This window comes from Mustela lutreola, chromosome 15, assembly GCF_030435805.1.
Source record: "Mustela lutreola isolate mMusLut2 chromosome 15, mMusLut2.pri, whole genome shotgun sequence".
Lineage (NCBI taxonomy): Eukaryota > Metazoa > Chordata > Mammalia > Carnivora > Mustelidae > Mustela > Mustela lutreola.
Window position 1 is genome coordinate 5,837,526 of NC_081304.1, and position 12,907 is coordinate 5,850,432.

Sequence of the window (12,907 nt, forward strand, 5' to 3'; positions counted from 1 at the left end):
CAAGACGCAGCACTTTCTCAGTTTCTACCACCTCGGGTTCACAGTAGAGGCAGGGAAACCTCCCCAGCTGGACTCTTAAGAACTTCCCTTTTATTTGGCGGGGGGGGGGGGGGGGGAGGATTTATTCTTTCAAAAATGTATATACATTGCCATACAGAGATGCCATGTTGAAGCCGCTCTCAGGTGGTCTCAGGAGCCTTCCAAAGAGCCTTCCTTTATAATGGCACGGCCAAGATTGCGTGCAAGAGCAAGTCTCAGCATCTCCAACTTGGTGTTCTCGACGTCCTCCTAAAAGCAAAGGCAGCCAGCATGAGGCATGGCAGGAAGTGTTCCTTCTTTAAAGCTCTGCAAGGGTCTATCTGACCCAAAGGCAGACCAAGGGCATTTAACATTTAGTAGGAGCTTCCAGCAAGTTGTTGACAGAAGAACTGCAGACAAAGAACTGCAGACTGAGTGCCAGAAAAGGAGAGATGAGAACACCTATAAACCCTGCCGCCTCCTAAAAGAAGTTGGGTGTGTTAGTTACAGGTTAAGCAGTAACTCAAGAAGCACAAGTCTGTAAGGGGCCAGCGTTTCTGGAGGTCAGCAGGGGAGTCCAAAATAGAAGAAGCCTTTTCTCATTGCCATTATGGAATCAACAATCTGAAAGCTAAAATAACCTGGATTCGCTGAACACCAGGCTCTCTCCACACTGGCCTTCTTGAGGCGAAGTCCTCTAGACATCTCATCAACTCGTATGTTTGCTCTGCTGAAAAAACCACCTAAGAGAGAGGAGAGAGGCTGCTTTGCTTAGCGGCTCCCCTTGGCTGGTTTCCACTGGTGTGGGCGCGTGCGCAGATTCAGAGCCAGCCTTCCGTGCGCGCCCTCGGGAGCGGATGTGCAGCCCTGGGAGGAAGACAGCCCCTGTGCTCACTCCCAGCCCTTGTCAGGGCCCTAAGCCGAATACTGTCGGTAGACAGCTGCCTCCTTCCAAATTAAGTAGCTTATCTTGTGTAGATACTGGTTTCCAGAGTGGGCATTATGGGGGAATCCGCACACACGGATGTACAGGTGTGCATCTACAACAGCTAAGGAAGGAAGCACAGTCAGGGACTAGAAGACAGAGAAGAAAATCATTCAAACTGTACCTCTTTCTCTTCCAAAAGGGGCAAGGCATCTATTAGTAGTATTACCCAGAAAGACCGTGGGGCAATCTGGGAAGTCATCAGTGACAGGAGAAGAGAAGCCGCATCAGTAAGACGCTTCTCCCCATAAAATCGGTGGAACTCGCGGTACTTTCCTAGTGAGAAAACAGAGCACTACTTCACCTCTGGTCCAAACAAGATAAAAAGATCCCAGACTCCAGAGCAGGGAGATCCTTCTAGAACTGTCTCCAAACTCATGGACGAGTGAGACCAATGGGACTGAAAAAAACACATTTTGAACGGACTCCAACCTGGGAGAATGTAACCATCAAACCAAACAAGAGACTATGAAAGAGTGAAGAACCCGCAAGTCTCAATCTAATCATGAGGAAACACGAGATAAATCCAAACTGAGGACATTCTACAAGAGAGCAGAACAGACTCTTCAAAAATGTCAAGGTAAAGAAGGAAACACTGAAGAGCAAAACTGAATTCGTGAACGAATAAAGGACACCGCTGCGGGGCGCCTAGGGGCAGGGATGAGTGGGTTAAGCCTCTGCCTTTGGCTCGGGATTCTGGGACAGAGCCCCGCATTGGCTCCCTACTTCTCCCTTTCTCTCTGCCTGGCTCTCTGGCTGCTTGTGATCTCTCTGTCAAATAAATAAATAAAATCTTTAACAACAATCAAAAAAGACACTGCCGGGACCACAGATCTAATAAGAGCAGTGCATTCAGACAGCTGGTTCTCTAAGAGGATGTTCTTGTTCTTAGGGGAACAAAGTGTCCAACTTACTTTCAGATTGTTCCCCAAGAACCTGAGTGAATGGGGCACCTGGGTGGTTCAGTCGGTGTGAAGCGTCTGCCTTCGGCTCAGCTAGTGTTCCCAGGGTCCTGGGCTCTAGCCCCGCATGGAGCTCCGCATGGGGCTCCCACCTCAGCGGAAAACCTGCTTCTCCCTCTCCCGCTGCCCTTCCTGCCCCCCATTACTGCTCACTCTTCTCTCGCTCATGCTCTCTGTCTCTAATACTTTAAAAAAAAAAAAAAGATTAACAAAATAAATAAATTAAAATGGTGCATTTGGAGAAAGTGTACATGGGAGTTCCTTAGTCCTTATACTACTTTCAGACTTTTAAGTTTGACATTACTGGGAAATGTTAGAAAATATGCTTTGTAGAGTCCAGCATACATGGTTCTATGAGTTTGGGCTCAACAGGAACGAACACTGGAGATGCCTAAATCAGTCCCTCCCATCTGCACAACCCACCACTATGTCCCAGGCACAGAGACCAGAGACTCACCCAAGAAGGTCAGTCGATCACTGAGCATCATGGCTGGCCCTAGGTTGTCAATGAGATCCAGGTCAGAAAAGGAGCCTCGCTCACAGTAATCCTTGAGGAACCTGCAAGGCCAGGCCCAGAGGTTTGAGCAGCTGTCCCAGGGCCCCTTCCTCAGCCTCCCAACTTCCTGGACAGTCCCTAGAAAGCCAGGAGCGGCTGAACCCACCTGTCTGACACCAGCGTGGCAAAGGCAGCATCTTTGGCTCGGATGCTCCAAGACAGGGCAGAGCCCAGGCGGTTGTTGCGGACGGCGTTCATGGCTAAGATCTTACAAATGCTGCGAACTTTGCAGGGAAAAGAGAAAAGATAAGCTTTTCACCCCGCCAATCAGGCCATTCCTGAACTCTGCCAGGTAGGAGCAGGCTTCCCACCTCCTCTGGGTTTTCTGCAGCCTCTCCACAGGCTCCAAATACAACTTGGTTGGCAAAACTGGGGACTCTGGGAGTTATAAATTGTCTCCTGGCTTTATGAACACCATGACCCACCCTGGCAGCATTGGCTTTATGAGTGGGCTTGACTTCAGGGATGGCAAAAAGATTTTTATGGCTCCCCACAGATCAGCTCCTTCATTATCTGTCCAGGTGCCAAAAACATTCTTTGGGTCTTGAACAGCTGTATGCTTTCAGAGATGGTCATAAGGAAGCCAATGCCTCTGGAAAGAACAACTTAGGTTTTTAACCATTCAACTCAACTCAAGCAAATATCACTGCTTTCTTTCTGTGCTCCTCCTGAGCTGCCTCTGGTCCTGCTTTCCCACTGAGCCAGCCTTGGTTAGCAACAGCAACGCACCTGGGAGAAGTGAATTACAAGCTGACCCAGTCCTGACCTTTTTAGAGTAAGCAGGAGAGAGGAAGTGGGTCAGGATCTTTTTAAAAGGTGGTGTGTTGGGCACCTGGGTGGCTTGGTGGGTTAGAGCCTCTGCCCTTGGCTCAGGTCATGATCTCAGGGTCCCGGGATCGAGCCCCACGTTGGGCTCTCTGCTCAGCTGGAGCCTGCTTCCTCCTCTCTCTCTCTGCCTGCCTCTCTGGCTACTTGTGATCCCTGTCAAATAAATAAATAAAATCTTTAAAAAAAAAAAAAAAAGGTGGTGTGCTCCATCACTTACAAGTCCTGATGGATCCCTAGTTGTTCGTCCTTTCTCAATAATTTTGCTGTTCTGGCTTATTTATTGACCCCAGTGCCCGGCCTCTCTCCAGTCTGGCTGGCGCAGCATGAGCAGAGAGTACGCCAGGGGCAGGGCGGGCTCACCTTGCTCGGTCATCTGCCGCTGCTCACATATCCGCAGCACCTTAAGGGCTTTCTGCTCAGTGCTCAGGGGGATGCGTTCAATGTGCAGCTCCAAGGACACGCGGCCGAGCTCAGGGCAGTAGTCAAAGTAATCCACTCCCAGCTGCCACAGGCTGCAACGGTCCAAGGACAGACATGAGAGCCTGGGGAGCCCACGTGCTGCCCCACAGCTTGGGGACTGGTTCCAAGATGGCTCCTCCCCTGAACCCCTGTAACCTTCAGGGAATAAGACGGGCAAGGACACAGTCCAAGATCCAGGGGTACGTCGTGCATGCTGAGAAACACCGTGCTGCCGCCTCACACCCTTGGGCCTTCCTACCTGTGATGAGCAAACAGTCCCGAAGCATATTCCAGCAGGAGGAACTCTCTCATGTTAGATCCGAAGCTGGAATAAAACATAACAGGAGACCAACACCCCTGGCCCGCTCCATTCAGGGCCCTCCCGCAGCCCCATCCCTGAGGCTGGCACGGCTGCCCCACACTTACTAGAGGTTGTGCGACTGGAGGAGCTTGCAGTGATCCAGCAGGTCTGTCAGATGGGCCACAAACCACCAGTTGCTTAGTGCGATGCTGCAGGTTCAAACGCCAGGGCAAGGAGGAGAGTCAGGGTGACAGAGTGTGGCACAGGTGAGCAGGGACCCCACACATCCTTTCCATAAAAAGATGGGAGGGGCAGTGACAAGTGGAAATCTGTCTGGAAGCCCATAGTGAGAAACTTCTCGGTGCTACTTGGGGACTGACAGTGGACACCTAGGATGGTCAACCCTAAGTGGTCGCAACCAACCTAGATCTCTGGAGGCTGTCACGGTGAAAATAAAATTCAGGGATCCAATCAGATGCAGAGAATATGAATAGAGAATAATGTGTAAGAAAAGAATAAAAAGGAACAGACCTAAACACAGAGAACAAACTGGTGGTTGCCACAGGGAGGGAGGTGGGGGATGGGAGAACAAGGTGAAGACGTACAAACTTCCAGTGACAAGATGAGCAAGTCATGCAGGTGAGAAGTACAGCCTAAGGACCACAGAGAATAACAGAACTGTATGTGGTCCCGGCACTTCTGGCGGTGAGCATTTGGTAATCCACAGAACTGTCAAATGTTGTAAACCTAAACCTAACATGTCAACTATACAGCAATTGAAAAAAAGAAAAACACTCAAAGTGTTTTTAAACATTTGTCCAGTGCTTGATACTTGTCCGGAGCTTGATGACACACGGAATTCAGGGCCGCCTGGTGGCTCACGCAGTTAAGCACCTGCGTCTGGCTCGGGTCACGATCCCGGGGTCCTGGGATCGAGCCCCGCAGTGGCAGGGAGCCTGTTTCTCCCTCTCCTCCCTACTTGTGCTCTCTCTCGCTATCTCTGTCGTTCTCTCAAAAATAAATGAGATCTTAAAAAAAGAAAGGAGAGACCCTGGGTGGCTCAATTGGTTAGGCATCTGTCTTTGGCTCGGGTTGTGGTCCCAGGGTCCTGGGATCAAGTCCTACATCGGGCTCCTTGCTCAGCGGGGAGCTTGCTTCTCCTGCTACCTGCTCTGCCTGCAGCTCTCCATACTTCTGCTCTCCCAACAAATAAATAAATAAAAATCTTAAACAAAACAAAACATGGACTTCAGAAGAATATCTTTACTTGCATCTGGCATCGCTGTTAATGTTTCTTATATACCTTTTAACTAGTATACTTACTTTATGAATAGGACTATATACATAGAACACTTTTTTTTTTTTTAGATTTTGTTTGTCAGAAAGAGCACAACCAGGGGGAGTGGCAGGAAGAGGCAAAGGGAGAAGCAGGCTCCCCACTGAGCAAGGAGCCTGATGCAGGAGCCAATCCCAGGACCCTGAGATCATGACCTGAGATGGAGGCAGACGCTTAACCAACGGGGCTTCCCAGCATCCCAATCCTTGACTATTTTTTTAAAGATTTACTTTAGAGAGGGCAAGATCGTGAGATGGTTGGGGAGGGGGGGCAGGGAGAGACTCTCAAGCAGGCTCCCTGCTGAGCACAGAACCCTCTGCGGAGCCTGACCTCAAGACCCCGAGAGCTGAAACCAAGAGTCGGACACCTAACCTACTGCACCACCCAACTGCTATAATATTTGACTATTTTTTAAAATCTTGGGTAAGGGAGGGCGCCTGGGTGGCTCGGTGGGGTAAGCCGCTGCCTTCGGATCCGATCATGATCTCAGGGTCCTGGGATCGAGTCCGACATTGGGCTCTCAGCTCAGCAGAGAGCCTGCTTCCCTCTCCCTCTGCCTGCCTCTCTGCCTACTTGTGATCTCTGTCAAATAAATAAATAAAACCTTTAAAAAAAAAAAACTTGGGTAAGGGAAATTTTTTTTTTAAAGATTTTATATGTTTGACAGAGATCATAAGTAGGCAGAGAGGTAGGCGGGGGGGGGGGGGGTGGTGGTGGTGGAGTAGGCTCCCCGCTGAGCAGAGAGCCCAATGTGGGGCTTGATCCCAGGACCCAGGACCCTGAGACCATGACCTGAGGTGAAGACAGAGGCTTTAACCTACACTGAGCCACCCAGGCACCCCAGGTAAGGGAACGTTTAATGACTGCTTTCTGTAACAAAATCAAGCACAAGTAAAGTGGAAGCAAGACTATCAAGGCAAATAGTCTTGAGGTATGCACTAAGGTAAAAAAAATATTCTGCTTTCATAATAAAAAAGAACAGGGATTGGTTTATACTGAATTACTGGACAAATGTTTCAAACTTCTGCCTTGTTCTTAGGGCTACAGATCCTTAGATACTCCATCTGTTTCAGGATTCTACCATTACAGAATGTCCCTGTTGGTCTTCCTAACATTCACTTTGAAGAATAGCTTTTTCAAACTTTATTAATAACAACTGTATCTATGACATTCAAAAAATTATGTATGCTGGGGTGCCTGGCTAGCTCAGTTGGCAGAGCATGTGACTCTCGATCTCAGGGTCATGAGTTCAAGCCCCACATGAGGCACAGAGATTATGTAAAAGAAAACTGGGGTGCCTGGGTGGCTCAGTCAGGTGTCTGACTGTTGGTTTTAGCTCAAGTTGTGATCTCAGGATGAGGAGATCGAGCCCCATGATGGGCTCCCTGCTCAGTGGGGAGTCTGCCACTCTCCCTGCTTGTGTTCTTGCTCTTGCTCAGTCTCCTGATAATCTTTAAAAAATAATAAAAAAAAAAATTATCTTTGCCAATTTTCAAAAACACTCGTATTTCTACAATCATCAAATACTAAGAGGTCTTGGGGCGCCTGGGTGGCTCAGTGGGTTAAGCCGCTGCCTTCGGCTCGGGTCATGATCTCAGGGTCCTGGGATCGAGTCCCACATCGGGCTCTCTGCTCAGCAGGGAGCCTGCTTCCCTCTCTCTCTCTCTCTCTCTGCCTGCTTCTCTGCCTACTTGTGATCTCTGTCAAATAAATAAATAAAATCTTTATTTAAACTTTTTTTTTTTTTTAAAGATTTTATTTATTTATCAGAGAGAGAGACGGGGGGAGAGAGCGAGCACAGGCAGACAGAATGGCAGGCAGAGGCAGAGGGAGAAGCAGGCTCCCCGCTGAGCAAGGAGCCTGATGTGGGACTCGATCCCAGGACGCTGGGATCATGACCTGAGCCGAAGGCAGCCACTTAACCAACTGAGCCACCCAGGCGTCCCTAAAATCTTTATTTAAAAAAAAAAAATACTGGGACGCCTGGGTGGCTCAGTTGGTTGGACGACTGCCTTCGGCTCAGGTCATGATCCTGGAGTCCCGGGATCGAGTCCCGCATCGGACTCCCAGCTCCATGGGGAGTCTGCTTCTCTCTCTGACCTTCTCCTCGTTCATGCTCTCTCTCACTGTTTCTTTCTCAAGTAAATAAATAAAATCTTTAAAAAAAAAAAAATACTAAGAGGTCTATAAATTCATTATGAGCTACACGAAGTCCTATCATGCTCGTTTTTTTTTTTTTTTTTTTAGATTTTCTTTATTTATTTGACAGAGAGAGGGAATACAAGCAGGGACAGAGGGAGAGGGAGAAGCAGGCTTCCCGCTGAGCAGGAAGCCCCATGTTAGGACCCATGGCAGGGTCTTAACTAGATATTGATTTAACAAAAAAAGTACCACAAACAGTACTCGAGACCACAGTTTCAGTCAGTCCCTACCTCTCTGTCCCCTTCATCTAGAAAAAGTAATTTTTAAAAAATTTTTATTGCTTTTTTAAAGGAGTATACTAGGTTTTTGTTTTTTTAAGACTTTATTTATTTATTTGACAGAGATCACAAAAAGGCAGAGAGACAGGCAGAGAGAGAGAGAGAGGAAGAAGCAGGCTCACCGCAGAGCACAGAGCCTGATTTGGGGCTCGATCCCAAGACTCTGGGACCATGACCTGAGCCCAAGGCAGAGGCTTTAACCCACTGAGCCACCCAGGCGCCCCTAGAAAAAGTAATTTTATCATTTGTCTACCTGGATTGTTCTAAGAAAAAGAAAATGGATATAACATGGCTTTAAAAAGATTCTTTTGGGGGCACTTAGGTGGCTCAGTCTGCCTTCAGCTCAGGTCATGATCCCAGGGTCCTGGCATCAAGTCCCACATCGGGCTCCTAGCTTACCCTCTGCCTGTGCTCTGTCAAATAAATAAAATCTTTAAAAAAAACACCTCTCCCTTTTAACACCTTTAAAAAGAATTCCCCTCATTCCCCTTTACAGGGTAATCATGACCCTAGCAACAAAGCAGCAAGACTTCCCTACACCACCAGCCCACTGGCCCAACTCCAGATGTTCACCACTTTCCAGGAACTTAGCCTGGGTCTGACTGGTATAACTCAGGAGAAACTAAGTGCTCACAAGACCGAAAATCCAATCCTTCCCCATCCAGGAGGGCCCACTTCTAAAACTCTGCTACTCTCTCTGAAGATACTTCAAGCTTTCCACTAATGCCTGAGATAAGGTCCCAGGACTTGCATTATGGTACCATTTTCAAAGTAGAGTAGGAAGTGGCTTCCTAATCAGAAAAACCCTAGCTTGGGGCGCCTAGGTGGCTCAGTAGGTTCGGTTAAAGCCTCTGCTTTCGGCTCAGGTCATGATCCCAGGGTCCTGGGATCGAGCCCCACATCGAGTTCTCTGCTCAGTGGGGAGCCTGCTTCCTCCTCTCTCTCTCTCTGCCTGCCTCTCTGACTACCTGTGATCTGTCTATCAAATAAATAAATTAAACAAACAAACAAACAAAACCCTAGCTCCAAAATTTGTAAGAAACAGAAATACTTTAGATCCTTTCCTATTTGCCAGGACAGACAGATGTTCAGACTAACGGACTGGGAGCCTGATCCTCCTTTATGTGTGACCGGCAGGAGGCTGAGGCCATTTTCTGTGGCATTCATGGAAGCCACTGCACTGGCACCCTCTCTTTTTTTCTATTGTCACTGCAGAGAACAGGCTGCTTTCCCTTTTCATTGTCCTTCCTCCTGGTTGTGCTCAACTCTGATTTGTTCCCAAAAATTGAGATGTGGATTATGAAGGAAGCCCTGGTGGAAATAACCCACTCCTGTAACAGCCAATATATTTAGAAATGCCCATTACTTCAAATTATAGGCAAAGACAATGACAAAGTCAAATAATGACGTGTGTGTGCACCTCTGTAAGTTATTCTCATTAACCACTCCGTGCAGATAGCGCGTTCTCAGCTGGATTCTGAAAGTCAACTTCCAGCTCCAGCTCCATGTCTGTGAAAAGAATATGGACACAAAACCTAGTTTTCTTCCTCCACCGTTTTCTTCAAGCTCCAGCTGTCTTCTAGCTCAAACAGGAGGAGCGGAGCAGGAGGGGAAGCCCCTCCCATGGCCCAGATCTACTGAAAAAGATCTGGTAGAGGTCAGTGAATTTGATACTAAGCAAGGCCGTCTGCTATCGTTCCCAACAGTAGTCTGCTGGGTGTCTTCAATGCAATACCCATGTGTCCAGGCTGCACAAGAAGGGACACAAAATAACGTCTGACTTACTATATATGAAAATTCCAAACAAGCTATACCTTTGATTCGTGATGTCTGACACTCCCTTTCTCGCCTTGCTGAAGATTCAATGCATTGACAAGACACCCTTCTGAGGAGGGGGTAGTGTGGAATCCTTGCTCTCCAGACTCAGCCAGGAGCCCACTGGTGAGGCAGCTCATGGCTCACTAGAGAGTGAGGCTACTGAGAAGTGCTCTCCCTTACGGCAGTTTGCATATCCATCAGGTTCTAAGAAATAGGCTTGCTGGCTTTTTCTGGATTTTAAATATCAAAGTAATTTACTGCAATGTTGTTCAAGTAAACATCCCTAAATATTGTTATGAATACAGTAAACATAGTACCTCAGGAAGGTCCCCAAGGCTGTCCAGGAAGTAGCCATTACCTACCTCCATGTGGCTCAGGAGGGGAGAAGGTATGTGGGAAGCAAGTTAAGACACCAGAAAGAAAGAACAAGACACTCTAAGAAAAGGTGGTGGTGACAGCTGCACAACACTCTGACTTCACTTGGTTTCTCTGAACTGCACACGTAAGTAAAGACAGAAAAGGCGGTGGCGCAGGAGGTCCTACCTGCACTCCTTGATCACTTGGTGGATGTCAAACTCAAAGGCTGCCAACAAGATGTTGTCCAGGGGTTCTGGGCTGCTCTCACCTCCCAAAAACAGGTCAAGGCTGGACTGTGGAAAGTTGGTGACCCACTCAATTCCCAGATGGAAGCAGAGACTCAAGGGGACAGGCAGGGCTGCTGTGTAGGGAACCCTGGAGAAGGGCGATGAGGTCCTTCAAAAAGGGCCAAAGGAAGGGCATCTGGAGGGCTCAGCTGGAAGAACGTGCGACTCTGGATCCCTAGAGTCATAAGTTTGAGCCCCATGTTGGGGGCAGAGATTACTAAAAAAATAAACTTAAAAGGAGGAGGGAGGGGCAAAGCAAAGACCCTCCTGTTCTCCAGGGAGGTTCAACTCAAAAAGGCCACATACTGACAATAACCTAGCCCACAGGATTCGTACTCCCCACCACCATCCCTTGGAGTTCAGGCTCACCTGGGCATAGAGGTGCAGGTCAATGGGTTTCACTGTGGGATGAGAGTACAGGAGCCGGGTCACTAGGAAATGATACCAGTTATTCAGCAGCTCCTTCTGCTCCAACAGAGCGGCTTCATCTCCCAGCATGATCTAAGGAAAGAGATATTCTTCTTCAATTCCAGACCAAATTCTCTGTTAACTCTCCTGGTCTTGGGGCTCCTAGGTGGCTCAGTCGGTGAAGCACCTGCCTTCAGTTCAGGTCATGATTCTGAGGTCCTAGGATGGAGCCCTGAGTCAGGCTCTCTGCTCAGCGGGGAGCCTGCTTCTCTCTCTCCCTCCACCCCCTCCCCTCCCCACCTGCTCGTGCTTTCTCAAGCACAGGCTCTCTCTCCCTCTCAAATAAATAAAATCTTAACAAACAAACAAAAACAAAAAACCTTTGCTAATCTCAACCAGAGCATCTGGTCTGAGAGCCCTCCTCTTCCTGGCAGAGCTGATGGACAGCCTTGTCCGGAGAGGATCACGTTCCTGTTATTGCTGTGTTGGATGTCACAGCCCCAGCTTGGACCCCAACCTGGACTTCCTTCCCACAGACCTTGCAGAGAGACTCCAGGTGGGGACTGGCAGCAAACGTGCTGTCCTGGAGGTGACGCTCGCATTCCTCGTGCCAGTGCTGCCACTTCAGCTCCAGCTCTGTCAGCGTCTGGGTGTTGCCAGGCTAAGGAGAAAGACACGGTGAGATGCCATTGCCACAGAAATGCTTTGTGCTTAATGAACAAACCCCTCTCTTGTGACCCAGCAGAACAGGGTTGCTCCCACATACACTGAGAATGGGCATCGTCCTCATCAGGTCCCCTAGGATTCGGCACATGCCTGCAGAGGAGGGACTGGCGTCAGCTTCTTTGGAGAGCATCTGCCGAGCCTCATCCAGCCGGCCCTGTAGCACCAAGATGGTCACCTGGAGGACACACAAGAGCATGAACATTCACGGATGCCCAGGAGCCAGTCTCCTCAGTCCGCACTTGGGCTTCCTAGCCTTACAGAAGTGCACTGGCTCCTTCCCTCCAGCAGTCATCTAGCTTATCTAGTCTAAGGGTTTTAACCTGGACCATGCTTTTCAAACTGCATGTTTTAACACATTACAGATTGCAACCAACTTTTTAAAAATAAATGAAATGGGGACACCTAGCTAGATCATTGAGTAGAGCACACAACTCTTGATCTCACAGTCATGAGTTCAAGCCCCACATTGGATGTAGAATTTACTTAATAAATGGTGAATGAATGAAACAGAAAACAGAAAATGGATGAGCTCCCTACTCCATGGGAACACACTCTTCCTGCCTGTGTTCCCTGTCTGTCAAATAAATAAATAAAATATTAAAAAAAAAAAAGAAAACAGCATAGTACATCAAGTAAAGATCAGCTCATAAAAGGTTCAGTTCAAATAAACACACAGACGCACACATACGCTCAACATCAACAGTCCGCAGAGTCCAGAGAGACTCCAGGTGGGGACTGGCAGCAAACGCATCTGTGAATTTACTCAGATTCCGCATCTGTGAATTTCCCCATTGTTAACATCTATTTGTAACCCCGAAGTCAGTACGTGAGGTAGTGTCACCATTACTTGTGGATGTGTGCAGAGTGGCAAAAACGAACTAACTGATGTGCACATTCCCAGCTGAGGATGAGCAAGGCAGAATTCTACCTTCTTATATCAACTCTCACACCAAACAAGGGTCTTTTTCAGGTTCTACCTAGGGCCACTTTTTTTGTATTGTGCTTTTTGCTGAGCAGGGTGCTGAAGTGCTAAGTGCTAAGGAGGGATGGCGGCCCAAAGGGAGAAAATGTGTTAGATTAGCCTCGTTCAGGCACGTGCTACTATGTTATTCACCATGATGAGTCAACAGTATATATTAAATGAGGGGTCCTGGGGCACCTGGGTGGCTCAGTGGGTTTCAACTGCCTTCGACTCAGGTCATGATCCCAGGTCCTGGGATCGAGCCCCGCATCGGGCTCTCTGCTCAGCAGGGACCCTGTTTCCTCCTCTCTCTCTGCCTGTCTTTCTGCCTCATGATCTCTGCCTGTCAAATAAATAAATAAAATCTTTAAAAAATTAAAAAAAAAATAAATGAGGTGTCTTTAAGCAAAACCATCAATAAAACA

At 48.2% G+C, this 12,907-nt stretch overlaps 1 protein-coding gene across 3 annotated transcripts in view; it reads right to left on the reverse strand.

Moving 5' to 3' along the window:
* Positions 1–102: 102 nt before the first annotated feature.
* Positions 103–12,907, reverse strand: part of NUP85 (nucleoporin 85) — a 40,784-nt gene continuing 27,979 nt past the window's right edge. For all 3 annotated transcript variants that reach the window (XM_059148657.1, XM_059148656.1, XM_059148655.1), the window contains exons 8-19: positions 11,562–11,696; positions 11,334–11,456; positions 10,757–10,888; positions 10,287–10,393; positions 4,235–4,318; positions 4,068–4,133; positions 3,710–3,861; positions 2,628–2,745; positions 2,423–2,523; positions 1,128–1,279; positions 660–761; positions 103–288 (exon numbers count right to left, since the gene is read on the reverse strand). In XM_059148657.1, the coding sequence (XP_059004640.1) occupies positions 190–288; positions 660–761; positions 1,128–1,279; positions 2,423–2,523; positions 2,628–2,745; positions 3,710–3,861; positions 4,068–4,133; positions 4,235–4,318; positions 10,287–10,393; positions 10,757–10,888; positions 11,334–11,456; positions 11,562–11,696 (1,371 nt within the window). In that variant the 3' untranslated portion in view covers positions 103–189. The remainder of the gene's footprint in view (positions 289–659; positions 762–1,127; positions 1,280–2,422; positions 2,524–2,627; positions 2,746–3,709; positions 3,862–4,067; positions 4,134–4,234; positions 4,319–10,286; positions 10,394–10,756; positions 10,889–11,333; positions 11,457–11,561; positions 11,697–12,907) is intronic.